Here is an 18,879-nt window from a genome sequence, read left to right as displayed (position 1 = left end):
ATATTTGATTTTGTTTGTTAGCAAGACATGTTCTCTAGAAGTTTCATTTTTAACTGAAGCCCTCCAAGGAACATATCTTTTCGTGTTGTCAAATTGTTTCAAATTTCGCAGATTTTCCATTGGTCCGCCAAAATCCCCTTAAAAAAATGTCTTGCCCTTTATTGTGAGCGAAGGTACTCTGTTTGCAGTGCCAGTGGTACAATGTAGAAAGTCAGCCTTGTAACTTAGGTGCATGCAGTTCGTTCTTATGGGAAATGGTTGCCAGTTCTAGGCGTTTAGTTAGTCGGCAGTGCTTTAAATAAGTTCATTCTACCTCAATCCTTCATTAATTTTGTGCGCTTCATTTACGAACTGAAAGACTCGCAGTTGGCCCAAGATCAATTACAAGAAACGAAAGTGTAATGAGCTTGGGATGCCTGTGAACGACTGAAACAGGCGGGAGACGGTCATTTGTTTCTAATCGACCAGGTAGTCCCTAAAAAAACTTATCAATTTATGTTTAAAATCTAGCATCTGAGTAAAGGGTGGAAAGTATGTTCAGTAAGTGCGATTTCGCGACAGCTGCCATGCGTCAAAAATCTTTAACCATCAGTAAAGTTTGTGGGTCTCAAACAATTTTCTTTTTTCTCCCTTAGCCCCTTTCCCCCTATGCTTGCTACGTCCTTCATTCCACACATCCGCCTGATCCCTCTCGACTCGTCTATTGCTTCATCCGTTTTCTACCCGCAATTTCCTCCAGATTTTAGTATTATAGGGCATTGCGTGACCCTTATTCGTGTCACGGAGCTTACGTAATTAATGCTTTGCGTAGCTGAGGGGTCTAGGCGGTTCTCACTTACTTTTTGCGACCACCATGGGTCACAAAGAGAGCGACAATGATTCGGCTGCAACTGTAGATAAAGAAGACACGTTAGAGAAGAACAGTTTAGTAAGGATAGTCGTACTTGTAAATTCGTTCTTGTTCTCGTCATGTTTTTTCATGGGTAAATCTGTTTTCCCGGTAAGTATCTGTGTGAACGTTTGCAAATGTTACTTTAGCTAGGACCTTTGATCATCTGAGAAAGCCGATTCTCTTTTACACCTCTTCCCAATCAAGCGAAGAGAAATGCTTCGTGTTACAAAAACCGGAGAACGACCGCGCGCGCTTCATTGGTTGTGGTTAGTTAACTTGCGCCGGCATAATTTTGGGCATAATGACATAGTTGAAGCATCGAAAATAATGCCGGCTTTATGACGAAACTTCTTTAAAAATTCCCTCTATGTTACAGTTCAACAAGAGATAAATTCTGAAGCCAAAGTACTGTCAACAGTTAGCCAGCTTTTCATGCTGGCACTTTAGGAATTTGATCCAGTAAATGCTGTGTCCTAAAGCCTTTTCTCTTAGCAGTTGTAGGTATGAGGGAGGGGGGGTGTGATGAAGGGGGGAGGGTATGAGGGGGAGGATGCAGGGCCTCTGAGAGTCATTGGGAGCAAATGTATTCAGGGGTGACATTCAGAAGCATAGTGCTCAAATTTTTGAGCATAATTTATCAGACTCTTGTTGTGGCTGTTCTGAGGCACTTGGCTTTTAGGCAGCATAATAAACCCTTTCATTTTACATTTTACGAGGGGGAGGATGCAGGGCCTCTGAGAGTCATTGGGAGCAAATGTATTCAGGGGTGACATTCAGAAGCATAATGCTCAAATTTTTGAGAATAATTTATCAGACTCTTGTTGTGGCTGTTCTGAGGCACTTGGCTTTTAGGCAGCATAATAAACCCTTTCATTTTACATTTTACCGCACACAATCAACCATCTGTGAAAGCCAGATTTTTCAGGTTAATTAATATTTCCAGGCTGTAGCTACATCCCTTCAGTGCTTATCAAATAACATTTTCATTTTTTTAGTATATGGCTAGACAGCTTGGAGCAGATGTAGTTACCCTGGGTTACCTGAACACACTGTTCTCCTTTGTCCTTCTGTGTGGTGGACCTCTTTATGGGAGGTTTGGTGATGTGTTTGGCTCCCGCGCTGCACTGATGCTCTCTTTTTCTGCAGCTGTTATTGGCTTTGGTATTCAAAGCCTGGCAAATTCAGTACCAATGTTATTTTTGTCCCAAATTCCATTGGGTTTCATGCACACATTTCAGGGTTAGGAAGTTTTCTTTCCTTAATTTTTACTTTCATATATCTTTAGAGAGCAGCTCAGATGGGCTTAACCCTTTAACTCCCAAAAATGATTAACATGTAACTTCTCCCTAAAGTATCTGCACATTATCTGACAAAAAGGTAAAGAGAATATACTCAAATTTATCAGGTACGAGATACAGCTGCAAACACTAATCACTCGTATTCAAACTTTTCTAGAACAAACTTCTGTTCATTGAAAATTTAACAAACTTGACATGACACATTGTTGAATGCACAAAATAGCATAAAATAACTTACAATGTATGAGTGAAAGTACTGGAAAACGACAAAGCAAAATGAATAAGGACACTTATAAGATGAATGGGACCAAACCAAAAGACAAAAAAATGAAACCCAAAGCATGATATGTTCCGATGTGTTCCGCAAACTAGATAACTGACCAAATAAATTATGCACAAACAGAATATATACGATATCCAAATAAATATAACAAGTATAAAACTGATAACTGACAAAGGACGCTAATGAAGACAAGAAACTAAACACCTAACACAAAACTATGAAACAACAACAACAACAACAACAACAACAAAATAATAACACAAATTTTTGCGCCTACACAAGATATTATCTTGATTGAACACCAAAAAAGAACTGTTCCTTCGGGAGCTGATTATTAAAAATGAATGCTGTCAAAGTTGTCATAGTAACCACTAGGGACCTTCCACTATACTTGGAAAATTTCTGCAAAAAATGACAAGAATCATATCCATAGCCTGCCTATATTAGCTTAGCCCAACTGTAGGTCCATGCTAGTTATGGTTGTTCAAAGCTTAAATTGTAGTTAAATTATGTATTACTAAGTGTTATTATGCTGTGGAGGGAACTTCACTTTCGGAATTACTTATGTTTAAAATGAGTGTTAAGAATTGTACATCTAAGGAGAAAAAATATGTGCCTAGACCACCCCAAAAAAATAAAGGGGTAAGTTTCTAAAGAAACTGCGGTGCTGCGTCGGTGGGTGAGAGTATAGCAGGTAATTTAATGCTAACAACTGAGTTGAAAACATAAATTGGCCTCCATAAAGGGTAAAAAAGCTGACGTTTCAAGTGTGAGCCCTTCATCAGTTTTTTTACCCTTTATGGTGGCCAATTTATGTTTTCAACTCAGTTGTTAACACCCCAAAAAAAGACAGATTCTGGTGACTCTCATGGTTGTTCTAAACATTTTTCAACTCACCTCTAATCAACTCTATACAAGGATACTACCTTTACACCTCCCCTCATGATCCTTCCTATCTACTGGTAGGTTTGTCACTGATTGTAACATTTTATCTTTGTAGTAGAGCATGTGGGGATGACGTTTTTTATTCTTTGCTCTCTGGAATTACTTCACTGATCCCTCAGTCAATACTAACTCTACCTTTCAGGTCTACAGATGGTGATGACTGACACATCAGATAAAGCAGGTAAAAAAAATTTTGCAATAATTTTTCTTGACTCTAGCCTCAAAAAACTTAACTGTGAAGTACTGACTGGAGAATATTCTGACTCAAATTTTTTTCGTTTAATCCTTAGTTACCTCTAAGTAGATAATTCCTAAATCAGTTTAACTTTCCTTTTCAATAATTCAAAAATAGGTCTGCAATGTGTGCTAAAAATTAACTGAAAATTTGGATTTTGCAGGTAGAGCTGCTGCTTTGGGTAAACTTGGTCTGGCTTTCTCTCTTGGAATCATGGCTGGTCCACTCATTGGTGGCTTTGTAACGGAGAAGTTTGGTGACAATACAACTGCTTTTTTAGCTTCAATATTATCACTGGTATCTGTTTTAACAATACAGATGTTTTTACCCAGACACACAAAGTCACTGAACAAGCTAGATGCTGCAGGTGAGTGAGATTTCAAAGTTTCAGTATAATTGGTGCAGTTATTTTAGGGATGCATGCACTCTGATTGGTCAAGGATGGCATAATATCTCACCATAATTGCCTTGCGTGAGGTGATTATAGCAAGGATACTCGACTTCAAAACAGCTGCCTTGTTTCGCACCTCATACTCAGTGAATATTGTTGAAAAATCTCCTTGATTTGTCACAGGGATTATTTAATTATACTTACTAGGCCTTCATGGAACCATTATTAACTGTCTGAAAACTTATTCAATGCATGTCCAATGTTTAACCTTTTATTCCCCTCCATAGATTCCAAAAGCCAAGACAAATCTATTCTAACAAAAACTTATGACTTGTTAAGTATACCACAAGTGTTGTACATGTTGGTGGCACAAGCAGCTTCTTTAGCGCCAGCAATATTGATCCAGGCCTTAGGTCCAGTTATAAACATGGAGTACTTCAAAATTGGACCAAAGGAAAATGGTCTGTTTCTTGCTGGGATTGGTGCAGCCTCTGCTGTATGTATTGTATTACTAATAATTACGTAATAATAATTAATGTAATATTGTAATTATTATTATTTTGTAATAATAATAATGTATTGTATTACCAATAACTCAAAATCATCCTTGTCATCATCATTATTACTATTGTAATCATCATCATCATCATCATCAAGTGTGATTCTTATTTTGTTAAATTTTCTGCCATTATCCTGAATTTTCAGTGATACTCAGATTGAGATCAGATTCCCCCACAGGAAAGAAAAACTCTCTAAAATGTGTCTTGTTGCCAAAGTGTGGCTTCAGAGGTTATTCGGCAGAGGCATCCAAATAGTATCTAGAAGGCATTGGTTTGAATCCTGTCAAAGCTTGATTTTTTTTTCAGGCTCTTTTTCTGCATTTTCCAACACTGTAGATCACCTGTGAGGATATACTCCCATTATCCAAGTTGAATCTTATTTAACTGATTGTAAATTGGGATTCTTCCAACCCTCCACCATAGATAGATGCTAATTATCTCAGTCATTGTAAAATTGTATGTATTGTTTATAATTTTTTTTTTTTTCATTTGGGTTTAGATGGTTCAAGGTTTTGGAATTGGTATGCTCTTAAAAAGGTTTAGTGAATTTTCCCTTCAAATTCTGGCTGTTCTTATTTCTGGGTGTGCCTTTGTTTTGATGGTAGGTTCCCTTAGGGCCTATTTACACGGTACAACTTTGTCGCATGCGACAAGCTTACGACAGGCTTACGACACGAATTGTTTCGTGTAAATCAAACCTACAACTCGCTTACGAATCTTAAGTCATGTCGTAGGCCTGTCATAAGCTTGTCGCATGCGACAAAGTCGTGCCGTGTAAATAGGCCTTTAGATATACGTTCCTTTATTTTAATCATTGTTTTTTTTTACCATGACATAAATGTTTAGACAAGTATATGTTACTCCAGAGAATTTTGATAGTACCTGGTAAAACATATCACTAAGTTGTGCCTATAAAAGCTGTCAAAATACAGACAAGTAAAATACAAATTAGTAAAAATACTAACTTTTTGTTAACAGAGTTTGAGGGCCACACTAGGGAATATTGGCCTGAGGTAGTGACTGTACTATAACACTAAAAACACAGGGCCAATATTCCTAAGTGTACCTTGGGCAAGCAAGGTTAGTAAAAAGTTAATTATGTGGCACTCAGACCGAACTTGTTTATTTTGAATTTGCCAACTTTTGTGACCAAAAATACACAATGTATGACCATTTCCATAGAAACGGTTTGTATTGCAAAATTCTGATTGAGTAGGATCCAATCAAAATGCTTGGATTCACCTTGATACTATCTTGCCAAATAATACATAAATCTTATGAGACAACTTTTTTTGATGGGTTAAGTATTGCTGAGTATTTTTACAAATTGTGCCTTTTTTTGATGAGCCCATAGGGTGAGTCAAAATACAAACAACGTGTAGAAATACTCAGTGATACTGCACACCAAAACGTATAACAAGTTATTTATTATCCAACTGTTTTTTTTTTTGCCAAGTTTTTCTGTTCATTTCTCATAAGGTGGGAGAAGCAAAGCAGATATAAAAGCGTAGCACACACAGCTGACTGGTTTAACCCTCTAACTCCTAGATCAAATTTGTAATTCTCCTTACTGTCAACCATACAATTCTTATGATGTTAGCTCAGAGAATTTAGTATTGAATCAACTAATTATCCCCAAATTGACAGTTTTTCTTATTCTCACCACTTAACTGGTTGACATGGTATTGATATTGTAAGGAGAAATTCTGATTTGGTCACCCATGGGAGTTAAAGGGTTAACAGGTTTTTTTTACAGTACAAAATAACCAACTGTACAGATAACCATACAATACTGCATGATGTTTTTACTTAATCCTCTGTTTATTTGTACTCTACTAAGTGCAGTTAACTAATAAAAACCAATATTTTCTCTCTTTTTATTGCAGTATTTTGCCACACATACATTTTCGTACATTGTTTCACAAGTGATCTTGGTAATAGGATTCTCCATAGCACGAACAATGACAACTTCCATGGCAACCAAAGCTGTCAGCAGACATGACACTGGGCTACTCTTAGGACTTTGTGCAACATCTGAAGCACTCATGAGAACATTAGCCCCTGGAATTGGAACTTTTATGTTGTTACATTATGGCTGGGCATCACTTGGTGCACTGGGAAGTGCTATTGAGTTTGGCATGGCTATTATACTACTGGCCAAGAAACAAATTTAAGGCCTGAATCAAGTAAACATGAAAAGACAAGCTTCTTTTAAACAAAACCATCCTCCCTAAAGGATAATTTTGATTATTAACCCTTAAACTCCTATGTGCAACCAAGACAGAATTTCTCCTTACAATACCAATATCATGTCAAGTAGACAAGTGATGAGAATTATATAGAGGGTCAACTTTGTTCCAAAGGTCTCTCTTCCTAGGGAGGGGAAGAGGAGATACCCAAGGGAACAACCCTTTAAAGTGCAATGAAATAGTGGACCTCTTTATTACAACAAAAAGGATTTCAAAAGTAAAATGTAGTACTAGGCAAATTAAAGGTACAAACATATTGGAGGAAAGTATCATTTTATTAATTTACATCAAGTGACATAACTTACCAGTATATTTTACAAAAAAAAAAAAAGACTGATTTTACAGATGTTGTTTGATATTATATAACAATGTTTGTGAGAAGGCAATAAATTAAAGATATGTTACAGATCCAACCAGAGTGATTCTTTTAAATTTTCAAGGGCAGAAAAATTTAACAATAAACTTGAAAATCATACAAGACATATTTTAATAGCAGGTTGGAATTTATTCTCCCAAGTTATAAATAAAGGAATTGACAAAATATATTAAATATTTAAACTAAACATCAAAGGTGATAACTAACAGTACTTTTAATCTGATGCTATGCATAAATCAAGTATCACTGTTCAGAACACCTTTTATCATTTGATATCATAAACTTGAATTCTTTTGGTTGATTTATGGAGTTTGTGTATGATACCTGCTGTTAGGGTCAAGCAGATAAATATTAATTTCATCACTATGGTAATCATAAAGTATTCCTCGTAAAACTTATATTAATTTATTTTTGCTTGAGAAGCTATGTTACATGCGTGTCCAACAAACACATAAATATGACAACATAACTATAACAGTAAAAAATAGTCACACCCTGTTTGTAAAAGTATGCACTATTTCACAAATAATTTTCATGATGAGCTTATAACAGGAGCTGAATGGGTTAAAAAATAATGAAGAGCATTGGCACTACAGTCTGACTCAGACAAAAATATTCAGCTAACTTTGTAACAGTTGTCCTTTTTAGTGGAGGGAAGGGCATTTGACAAACACACCAAAAACTTTCTTTCAGCACAGGCATCTTACTAGGGAGCCCAAGATCATTCACTGAGCCACCATGTTTGATTTTGGGTTTGAGAGGTTGGGGTGAGGAGAGGGGACATGCAAGAAGCATTTTCTTTTTCTCCTTCCCTCCCACTCTTTTTTTTTTGCCTATCACCCACTCTGTTAGGAAAAGTGTCTCTGTCTCTCTAACCTTCTTCTGCATTAAAAATTCAACATGGCCACAAAACCCTTTGTGAAGAAATACTGAGTGTTTGCTTGTAAAACATACTGCACTGCATTCTATTTAAGACCTGGGTCAGCTCATCCTTGTCTGGCTAAGCTCATGTAAAGGCTTCATTTCCTCCAATTTCCATAAAGTCTGATCTTTTTTTTTCTTTTTTTCTGGGGGGAAGAGGGAAAGGAACAGGGCCCTTATCCCAAACAGGTTTGAAAGTCTTGCCTTGCTCATCGATACACATGTCACAAAGAGAAGGTAAATATTGTTTTGACAACCTGGGCATTCTGGCCCATGTAATCAGCCATTTTAATCCCTGTCTCATCTAAACTGGGCATGTTCAGCAAAAGTTTAGGGTCAAGACAGCAACAAGGTCACAAGTTGCTGTAACATTATGTCATGATTAATTCCCTGTTGTGATCATACACACCAACTTAAACCTGCTTGTGCCACATAATTTGGGGAGAAAGAAGACAGAAATTTCAACAATAATAAAAGGAACACCACATGAAGTGATCTGTCGCTACAGCCAGGTTCCTTGTTACCTCACTGTGGTTTGATGTCAAACCCCCACCCCCCCCCCCCCCACCCCAACCATCAGAGTTCCACTATAAATGTCAAAGGCTATATTAGTATTAAGGTAACTATACATTCTACCGATAAACTCTCCTGGTTAAGGAAGTAGGATTCCTGGAGTTATAACGACCTCCACTTGCCTGCAAGGCCCTTGCCTTGGGAGGTGAAGGCCTGTTTGCTGTGTTCTGGCATTTAGGAATGTGCCTCTCAGCCACTGTTGGTGCAAAGCGTCGCTGGCAGAACCTGCAGAACACATAGTCTGGGTTCTCACTAGGGGGTGGAGGGGGAAGATCTGATGCCTTGCCACCACGTTTGATGTGTTCTTGTACCTTTTTGGCATCTCTTATGGCATTAATGAATTCCTCTGCCAAGAGAGAGATAAATTATATATTAAACAATAAGAAATCATTGCTGGAAAATGAAATGACGCACACTTAGTAAATCTATGGTACGGAGCATTAATGAGGCATCACAGATCTAATTATTATTCAGCTGCTTAAACTCTTTCACACCTAAAATCTCCATATAGGCTCCCCACACTGTTTGTCATGTATTACTTATGATTTTATAACTGGGAATTTGCTGCTTGATCAAACAATACTCCCTTTGCTGATGACTTTTCTCAGTTCTCATCACCATTCTGCATTACAATGTATTGAAGTTAGAAGAAATTAATGCTTGATCACCAAATTCCTTACCATGTTTCTTTCTCCAGTTTGATTTAGGTTTGGGTGGATCAGGTGCCTTCCTAGCTCCAGGTCTGTTAAACTGAGCTGCCTCTGTACCTTGTGTTCTCATTTTTGTAGCATCAAAAACCTTTCTTTGTTTACCAGCTTTGCGGCATATATTTTCATGTTTTGCTAAGCGATCTGCAGCAAATGAGCGGCCGCAGTTATAACACTGAGCCAGGTTGGCTGGTTCAGATGCCTGCTCTGTTGGTTGACTCCCTATCACAGGAGAATTCCCAGTAAGGTTGTACGATGGAGATGGTGAGCGAGTATTGGACATTGGCTTTAACCTTGCAGGACGTTGAGAAGAAGCTGGAGGAGTGGATTTTGTAGACTTTCCTTTGATGAAAGTCTTGTCCTTAGCCAATGGACTGATGTTGTTGTTTTGATCCCTGTACCTGGTAAGGGGGCTCTGTCTGCCATACTGACCAGTGTGGGTAGCATTCATCTCCCCTGGGTTGGTAAGAGGGGACAGTCGGCGAGCTGAACCTGTGAAGAGACACATGAGAATTTTCTATAAGCTTGCAATCATCTTTTTTTTTTTCATTCTCTAGAAAACTACATCAAATGACACGAACGCTTTTATCAGGAGGTTTCAGTGTCTCCTAAACCACAAACTCAAAAGGCTTGGTGTGAAATCAGAGGTAATAATAACTTTTTCCACAAGTGGTACTAATAGTGTAATAGGCAGCTGTGCCCCAAAAGGGGGCTGTAATTACCCCTTTAACTACCAGATCAATTCTCCTTACTGTCAACCATACAATTCTTATAATGTTAGTTCAGAGAATTTAGTATTGGATCAACTTATTATCCCCAAACTGATATTTTTCTTTATTCTCATCACTTATCTGGTTCACATTGTATTGAGAATGTAAGGAGAAATTCTGTCTTGGTCACCCATGGGAGTCAAAATCCAAAACATGAGAGACTGCTTGCAGCCTAAACAGACAGTATTGAGAGGTCCTATAGGCAGTAGAAGAGCACTGGTAACCAGTTTTAAATGAAACCCTGGTAAGACTAATTTTAGCACACCTACCTGACTGTCTTATTGGCACTGTCTTGCTCCCGGGTTTGCATGATCTCAGATGAATTTCTAGCCTTTCTGGTAGAAATGTCCTGCCACAGTTTCTGCAGGGAATCAGCTGTTTCTGAGCTGCTTCATATGCCATCTGGTTCCTGCGTTCGAGGTCTTCCCCCCCAGACAAACTGGGAAGTATGCTTGGTTTAACAGGAGGTGGTCTTCGCATATGCTTTGGTAATCGGCTATTTTCAAGCTCCCACTTTTTCAGGCATTGGGGTTCATGAATACTGATAGATTTACTACCAAATTCTCGGCCACATATGAAACACACAACAGTTTTTGGCTTTCTGGGGGGTGGCGGGCTCCTGCCATAATCACCCCCTCCCGGCGTGCTCTGCCTTCCAGACCCAACCCTCGAAGGATCAAAGTTTTTGGACATCTTGAGGGGATTATTAGGCCGACAGCTTCTCTGGTGCACTGGTAAGCGATCTGGGTTGAACGTCCGTCCACAATTCTCGCACGGAACAAGCTGCATCTGCGAAGCTTGGAAAGCCATGTCGTTCATGGCATCTAGTTGCGATTCTCTTTCCCTCGGGTCATTTGACAAAGCAGTGTTACCCCATCCTGCTGGTTTCTGAGGCGGCTTTCGTCGTAAATGTCTCGGTAGCTGACTGTTCTCGATCTGCCATTTTTCCAGACATTTTGGAATGTGAAGCGAGATTGACGTCGTTCCATACAAACGACCACATATGTAGCAAACGACATGAGGAGGTTTTCTAGGCGGCATACTGGGTTTGGGAGCGTGTCTCCCGATTAAGATTTCAACGCCGTCAGAGTTCCCCTAACAAGAACTCTGCCACTGTTTAAAACGGTGAGCGAGCTAAGAAAGAAACTGCAATCAAATCACTGTCACGATCGGCGGTAATAAATCAATAAGTTTACGTTGCCAGTAACTATATAGAGAAGATACGAAAATTTTTCAGCGATCTTATGAAGGTGTCACTGGAATAACCAGTTCGTCTGACTCCAGAATTCTCCTTTTAGTTTTCCTCTCACATCGGCTAATCCTTGTGCGCATATTTCACATGGAATAGCAAAGGTTCGTTCGGCCATTTCTCATGAAAGGAGCATCAAAAATCCGCAATGGTACATGCAATATTCACTGGTCTAAGACTATTGATGTGCAAAGTAGCTTGCTAATTTCCAAGGCAACGAATTCATGCTTTGTTTTCAGAATTTTCTAGAAGGGCTCTAGCAGACAAGCTGCCCACTGTCTGAAAAACTTCATAAAAAAAAAGAGTCTCCTGACGTGCAATAATATTTTTGGAGCTGTTTTTTTTCTTAAATGTGTTCAAGGTAAACTACGTCGAGAGGCCATTCGTTCCAGTCCACGATCATCCTCTTTGTGCTTCACCGACTCGGAAAAAGTAGGTCTGCAATTAAACAGACAAACAATCTTTTGACCTTTTATGGCCCAGGGTCTGAATATTAAGCGTCTCCTTTGGTTGTCATTTATTTCACATGATTTGAGCTTTGAGAATATTTTGGTACAAAATACAAATACTTGATGAGCACCACCAACTGAGCTTTGTATTAAAAACAGCAGAACCAAAACCTGAAAATGAATTTTAGGTAGCTGTGTTTTCTCATTGCCAGTTCTACTAAGTCTTCCACCTCCAGGTGCTATTATAAACTTCCCTACAGATAAGGTTATCGAATTTGGTGCACAAATTAAAGTAATGTAATGGATCCATTGCGCTGCATTTTAAACAGTGAGACAAGTGCTCAAAATTGCTCTTACCTTAAGACAGTCTTCACCCTTTGACTCCAAAGAGTGGCTACCATCTTATTTCCCCTTACAATATTACCCCAGAATCACACATTCAGGTCATGAGAATAAAGAAAAAGATCCCCAACTTGATTGTTAAACAAATTCTCCTTATCAGCACCTTAGGAAAGGTATAAAGAACAGTATGGAGAATATGCATGGAAAGGATTAAAAGTAACACAAATAATTGTCACTCATGAATTAACACAATTCAAACTGACCATTTAAATTTATTTGACCAACTATTACTAGTATGTTCTTGTTTATCGCAGTCACTGAATAAAATTCACACCAAAAAAAAAAATTCCCAAATTTGTGCTTTATACTACAAAACAATTCACCTTGCTCATTTTTTTTTACCAATACAATGCACACAACAAGTATTTAGTATATACACTTACTCTGTGCTGTAGGCTTTCAAATAAATTATATTTATCAGTGATTTCTAGCATCTATCAGAAGAGTTAACTTTTTTTGACTACTCATAATCATGGCTCAATGCTTAAGCTGATTGGAACATTTAACACCATGAATGAGCTAAAGTTATTCTCCTCTGTCTAATAATTGTAGAGTTCACTTTTTTTGACTACTCATAATCATGGCTCAATGCTTAAGCTGATTGGAACATTTAACACCATGAATGAGCTTAAGTTATTCTCCTCTGTCTAATAAATGAAGAGTTCACTTTTTATGACTACTCATAATCATGGCTCAATGCTTAAGCTGATTGGAACATTTAACACCATGAATGAGCTAAAGTTATTCTCTTCTGTCTAATAAATGAAGAGTTCACTTTTTTCGACTACTCATAATCATGGCTCAATGCTTAAGCTGATTGGAACATTTAACACCATGAATGAGCTAAAGTTATTCTCTTCTGTCTAATAAATGAAGAGTTCACTTTTTTCGACTACTCATAATCATGGCTCAATGCTTAAGCTCGTGGGAACATTTAACACCATGAATGAGCTAAAGTTATTCTCCTCTGTCTAATAAACGGTCTTTCCCTAATGTATAATGATCTAGTTGTAGGTTTGTCAATAAATAGGATAAAATAGAATTACAATAAAATTGTAAACATGCCACAATGCTTTTCACTTGATCTCCCTTCAAAAGAGTTCAGAGTTAACACAAATTAATATTAAAAAAAGGAATTTATACTTGATGTTCGGCATATTTTTTACAATTATCACCAGGAAGTAAATTAAGAAAAGTTCTAATAAAGAATCCATGATTTGAACAAGAAGAACTACAGCACAACAATTTGCCACAACAGCATGCACTGTTAGACACCTACTGTCCAATTATGCAGACATGACATGTACTCTGTCCACCTACACTGTCCCACTAAAAGCATGATGCATTCCATTAGTGCTCAAATTGGGCAAGTGATAACCAATCGTGTTTGAGAATTTTGTTGTAGTTTTGATTAACAGAAAAGTTGGATAGGAAAAAGAAAAAAAAAATTAACAAAGATTATCATAACTTGCATTGGGCACATATTGACACAACCAAGTGAGCCATTCTCTTCTTTGGCTCGCCGTTTTTTTTTTCTCTTAGTCACCTTAACCCTTTAACTCTCAAGATTTCATTAGTAATTCTCCTTACTGTCTGCCATACAATTCTCCTGATGTTAGTTTGGAGAATTTGGAATTAGATCAACCAATAAGCCCCTAATTGATATTTTTCTTCATTCTCATCACTTGTCTGCTTGATATTGTACTTATAGTGTAAGGAGAAATTCTGTCTTGGTCACTTGTGGGACTTAAAGGGTTAAGGCCAATTTGTTTTAGGCCATTACATTTGGTGCTCTACCTGTAATTTTCACACTTCCACTGTCAAGATTTAAATATGAATTGTCCAAAATATTTCCTTTATATTTCCATGGTTGTCATTAGGAAATGGGATAGATTTAAAATCTGAACTGACTAAAAGGCTCAATTGAACAATGCTTGCATAGCAAACATGGTATGTCACAAAGCGGAGGATGGGGGGGTTATTTAGTATTATCAAATGAGTGGATAATGTAAATTGGCCACCGTGAAGAGATTCAAAGCTGATATTTTAAGCAATAGTGCTTTGTCAGAGCCAATAGTGGCCAATTTATGTTATCAACTCAGTTGATAAGACTAAATTACCTTGTTATAATCTCCCACTGATGCAGCAACACCGTTTCTTAAGAAACTTACCCCCCCCTTACTTCTAGGGGGGTCTGGTTGTACCCTCTTCCTGGAAAAATATTGCAATTTCAAACTCTCCCAAGACATGGGACATGATTATGTCCATACTGGGACACAACTGACAGCTAGCATTCCCCCGCCTACTGTTTTCTAATGACAACTCTGTATGTTTTATAATTTTTAGCTCTACGAATTTGGTTGTTACATCAAACAATATTACCTATTTGATATTTTCACTCTTAGCTTCACCTTTCTTCTCGAAAGTGTAGTGACATTTTTAGCTAAAAATTTCTCTTTTAACTCGTGGTGATTGAGTAGGTTAAATCCTGTACAAAAACAGTTACATACAGCTCCGATTTCTTATGATCTTGGTAGCGAAGAACTTTTCCTGTCTCCTGCTTTAGCATCAGAACTTTCTTTGCCAACTTCTTGAAACTTATTTTCCTTCTTGTTAAACTCAAGTTCTATGTAAGCAGCTGGCTTGTTGCGCTCTCTGCCAGTTCTGTGGGGCACTTGTGGGGAACGTGATGCATCGCTTCTGCCACGTGGGCGATCATTCTGGGGAAAGTTTAGCTCAAGATAGTTGACAGTGTCTCCCTTATGAAAATCTTTAGCAGAATGAATGTCTGGCAAGACAGTTGGTAGTGAGTGTCTTTTCTTTACCTCATCCCTATGTATTTTCTGATCATTGGACTCCCGTGGACTATCAGAGCCACCATCTTGTGAAGAATTGCTGCTGTCGTCATTGCCCTTAGCTTTAAGAGAATCCAAGTCTATTTCAGCGTATTCTGTGTGACCTGTTGAGTGTGTGTCGCAGTAACGGTAATCAGAGAATGGTTTCACTGTGCAAACAACTAGCTCTGGGCTTCCCTTGATTATTTCACTTATCTCCGAAACAGTGCGGCCGCCAACTTCAATCCCATTGATATCAAGGATTTGGTCTCCTGTGTTAAGGGAGATGAAATAAAGTTAAATACAAGCAGAATAAAAAAGAAGGTAAATTTTGAGCTACGTTTTAAGACACTTTTGTTGGGATACCTGTCTCTTCTCTAGGTGCTACACATTTCTGTGTAATTTCATTTGAAGGATTTGGTGTTAGATCAACATAACAACTTCTACCTGATAAGTTTGAGTATTCTGATTGACTGTTTGTGAGAAAACGGATGAATATTAAAGGGAGAAAATAGATTTTAATCACTTCTGGGAGTTTAAGGGAGAAAATAGGTAAAATTAATTTAATTTGTCACGAGATGACAACCTGAGATGATAACCAGAGATGTCAACCTTTAAAATATGAAATGTAGGGATGGTTACCACTTTTGATAACATCCCTCCCCCATTAATTTCTTGAGCCCTTCTTCCTACACTCTCTCTGCAAAATGGAGTTTCTAAAATTAACACCATACTCCAAAATTGATGAAGGAAAATTACCAAATTTATTTGACCTCCCCTTTCAAAAAAAAAATTATCTAAATTTATTGTTATTTAAGAAATTTGTCAGGAAACGAAGCAGGAGAGCAAGAGATTAATTTAGTATCTGCTAGATTTGACAGGCATAAAAACCTGTTATGTATTCATATCTAACAAATTGATGGTTTTTTAATTGCTACATGCCAAACTATTAGGAACAAAATGTCCTAATATGACAGAAACCAATTAAAAAAACAAGCACAATTTGACAATAATATTTTGAAGTACAGCAAACATCACCATTATGAATTATATCTCGAGAAACTGAAAGTTCTAGAATTGTTATCAGATGATTCCTTCTAACAAAAAAAAAAACCGCCTTTGTTCCTTGTTGAGTCATGCATTTCACTTCCTCTCTAATTGTTTAAAAATGAGTCGAAAATCTTTTAAATTTAACCTGAAACTCGAAAGAGCAATTAAAATTGCGGTATCAGCGGAGGTAAGGGAGTTTGAATTTATGCCATGTTGAACAAATAAATGTAATATCATATCTTGAAAAACGAATTTTAGTTCATAATAAGTTATTGGACTCATGCAGATGTTCTGACGTAAAAAATGTAATAAAGGCGATGCAATTTCTTCCCTTTAGAAAGTAAAAATGGGAAAAGGTGAACTTCCCTTAAAAAAACAGCGATTTTTTTAATAAAATTCCACTTTTTTTTACTACACTAAACCGTTATCAATATCTTCTAGTCACAAAAGCCGCTGAAGATTTGGTCGAATTTTTTTTCCTTCGACGACAAAACAATGGATATTGATAAATGATGCAAACAGCTCGCGTGAATTTCGTGCAGTACGTCAATTTGCATACGGAAATTAGCAGGTCTTGAACAGATGTAAAGTCGCTTTATGTCGCTTCTGAATAAGATATTAAAAGATTTACTAATTAGTCGAAAAGAACAATACCTAAAATTCGTCTAAATCTTAACTCTTGTGAGATACAGGCTGTAGTGAACTAAAACTGACAGAAAACCACGTTAGATGGTAAATTGTTGCCACTTTGAAAACTTACTGTGGTGACACGGAACAAAAATTTAAACAATTTAACAAAATTCTGTTCCAAATAAACAAAACACCTGTACTCCCTAAGAGTGATGTGGTCCTAATACATGGAATAAATTTAATTCTGTTCATGAATTTTGTACGTTTTGTTCATCGCACAAAATTTGTGGATATTAACACGGATGTCTTCGTAAATTTTAACCGCAAGGGCAATTTATGTTGCTAGGATTAATTTATCTATGAAATTAGGCCCCACATTCAACAGAAAATTAGCGCTTTCTTGGTGTTTATCTGCCGCCAATTCTCAAGAGATCAGATGCTATCCGAATAAACAGTAGACGGCATGAAAAGAAACATGACATTACATCCTCCTGCAGAAGATTATGTTCTAAAGTTCAGGTTACTAGTAAACATCACTGATCAAACTTTTAATTAAGACATAGAAGCTTTACATACCCGGCCTTAGGATGCCAGAAGTCGAAACAGGCCCATCCTCGAGAATTCTGTTGACAAGGATAACTCCACCGACATTTTTAATTGTACAACCGAGCCCCTGTCCTTTCTCTCTCTGGATGGTTATCCGTTTGAGTCCTCCAGTTAGTTTGGTGCTTTTTCTTCTTATTGGATCGTTTTCCTCTTCGTTGAGCTCGTTCTCTTTAGCTATCTGTACTGATCGCATCCACATTTCTCTGTCCAGCTCAGAACTACAACTGAAGCTGAAGAAAGGCTTCCCCTCTACGATCAAATTAAAACAGTGTTTGCGCTTCTTACTCTCGCACTTCTCTATGGATTCAATGTCCATCAGGAAGATCCTTGCTTCCGCAGTTCGTCCTCTTTTCTGGTCGTCTTCCTTCTTGAAAGTGCACAGCATCTGTCGGTTCAAAACTACAAACCGAGGACGCCATTGCTTCAGCAAGCTGGTCTTTTTATGAAGGATCCCCTCTTTGATGACTCTTTTCTTCATCTTCATATTCCTTTCTGCCATGATACTGTTTTGCCGACCAATTTATCAAACTCTAATCGGACAAAACAACGCTAAGAATGCTAGCCATTCTTGGCAATGAAGGTGTTTAGCAGCTTTGCTCTTGCTATATCATACCAGCTGTTACGCGCCCTCGGAGCTACCCACGTAATCCTTCACCTCTTCATTTGACATTTAAGGCACTTGGACTCGTGATAAACGTACTTCGAATTAGGTCTGGCCTCCTTACTGCGTACCGCCAGAAAATTCTTAACAACAAACTTGTTTGCAGACAAATACGCGATCGGCGCTAGCCTAAAGTCATTTGTTCTCTTCCTGCCGGGCCCGCTGATGACGACTTCCGTTTCGCTCTTACGGCCGTTTTAGAGCCTTAAAAGGGTAGAAAGCCACGTGACTCGCAACCGTTACCATCGGCATATGACGTCGTGATCGGATGATGCTCGGTATCGATTCGTTAAGCCCCCGCATTCTTGCACGAAGTTGATAGTTGATAATTTCCGTTAAGCCAATTAACCCATATCATATCTTCGACGGACATATTTTCCACCTTTATTATGGCGAGTTAAAAGACATGTCAAAATGATCCCCATGATAAACAAAAGCTAAATTCAGAAAAAAATTATTTGCTAACAATTATCTCAACCATGGTATGGGCATCTCCCTTTTCAACATATTCCCTACAACTGAGGATAGGATGTCTACCCCCACTTCATGCTGTTTGAGTACAAGACAGTCTGCATAATTTACATTGTTGATTAGATTCCTGAAAAAACAAACTGAAACACACCTTCCTTGGGCAGGTTTAAAAACATTTGAATTCACCCTGCTGGTCATTTGACAGCTAAGACATAGAACCATTCTTATAGAAACCAAACGACTCTTCAAAACTCACTTTTATCAAAATATACACCATCATCACACACCCACACACTAGTCTAAAGCATCGGCTTTTCCAATCTTAAC

General features: G+C 37.8%; 3 protein-coding genes across 3 annotated transcripts; 1 reads left to right on the top strand and 2 right to left on the bottom strand.

The window, feature by feature from the left end:
• The first annotated feature begins 719 nt into the window (after positions 1 to 719).
• LOC113669401 (solute carrier family 22 member 18) lies at positions 720 to 7,266 on the top strand. Its single transcript, XM_089207297.1, has 7 exons — positions 720 to 1,000; positions 1,888 to 2,131; positions 3,561 to 3,599; positions 3,817 to 4,020; positions 4,332 to 4,540; positions 5,104 to 5,205; positions 6,491 to 7,266. The coding sequence occupies exons 1-7, from the start codon at positions 854 to 856 to the stop codon at positions 6,776 to 6,778; spliced, it is 1,233 nt and encodes a 410-aa protein (XP_089063423.1). The 5' UTR covers positions 720 to 853; the 3' UTR covers positions 6,779 to 7,266.
• LOC113669441 (zinc finger protein 474) lies at positions 7,110 to 12,580 on the bottom strand. Its single transcript, XM_027185471.2, has 3 exons — positions 10,470 to 12,580; positions 9,404 to 9,922; positions 7,110 to 9,069 (listed from the first exon to the last, which is right to left on the bottom strand). The coding sequence occupies exons 1-3, from the start codon at positions 11,239 to 11,241 to the stop codon at positions 8,783 to 8,785; spliced, it is 1,578 nt and encodes a 525-aa protein (XP_027041272.2). The 5' UTR covers positions 11,242 to 12,580; the 3' UTR covers positions 7,110 to 8,782.
• On the bottom strand, positions 12,493 to 18,263 carry LOC113669397 (uncharacterized). The gene is made up of 2 exons (XM_027185416.2): positions 17,391 to 18,263; positions 12,493 to 15,406 (listed from the first exon to the last, which is right to left on the bottom strand). Exons 1-2 carry the CDS (start codon positions 17,917 to 17,919, stop codon positions 14,823 to 14,825), a joined length of 1,113 nt encoding a protein of 370 aa, XP_027041217.2. The 5' UTR covers positions 17,920 to 18,263; the 3' UTR covers positions 12,493 to 14,822.
• Between the last annotated feature and the right edge of the window lie 616 nt (positions 18,264 to 18,879).

This window comes from Pocillopora damicornis, chromosome 1, assembly GCF_964200805.1.
Source record: "Pocillopora damicornis chromosome 1, jaPocDami1.2, whole genome shotgun sequence".
NCBI lineage: Eukaryota > Metazoa > Cnidaria > Anthozoa > Scleractinia > Pocilloporidae > Pocillopora > Pocillopora damicornis.
This window is presented reverse-complemented; position numbering and strand designations above follow the sequence as displayed.

What these genes read in the sequence shown, in the direction of transcription:
- LOC113669441 (XM_027185471.2), bottom strand. Translation starts at nt 11,241, where the DNA reads ATGCCGCCTAGAAAACCTCCTCATGTCGTTTGCTACATATGTGGTCGT. An exon ending in AGTGCCAATAAGACAGTCAG is followed by an intron (nt 9,923 to 10,469) that starts GTAGGTGTGCTA and finishes GTCTCTTCACAG; the next exon opens with GTTCAGCTCGCCGACTGTCC. An exon ending in AAACTGGAGAAAGAAACATG is followed by an intron (nt 9,070 to 9,403) that starts GTAAGGAATTTG and finishes CTCTCTTGGCAG; the next exon opens with AGGAATTCATTAATGCCATA.
- LOC113669397 (XM_027185416.2), bottom strand. Translation starts at nt 17,919, where the DNA reads ATGGCAGAAAGGAATATGAAGATGAAGAAAAGAGTCATCAAAGAGGGG. An exon ending in TTCTGGCATCCTAAGGCCGG is followed by an intron (nt 15,407 to 17,390) that starts GTATGTAAAGCT and finishes CCCTTAACACAG; the next exon opens with GAGACCAAATCCTTGATATC.
- LOC113669401 (XM_089207297.1), top strand. Translation starts at nt 854, where the DNA reads ATGGGTCACAAAGAGAGCGACAATGATTCGGCTGCAACTGTAGATAAA. An exon ending in TGACACATCAGATAAAGCAG is followed by an intron (nt 3,600 to 3,816) that starts GTAAAAAAAATT and finishes TGGATTTTGCAG; the next exon opens with GTAGAGCTGCTGCTTTGGGT. An exon ending in GGATTGGTGCAGCCTCTGCT is followed by an intron (nt 4,541 to 5,103) that starts GTATGTATTGTA and finishes ATTTGGGTTTAG; the next exon opens with ATGGTTCAAGGTTTTGGAAT.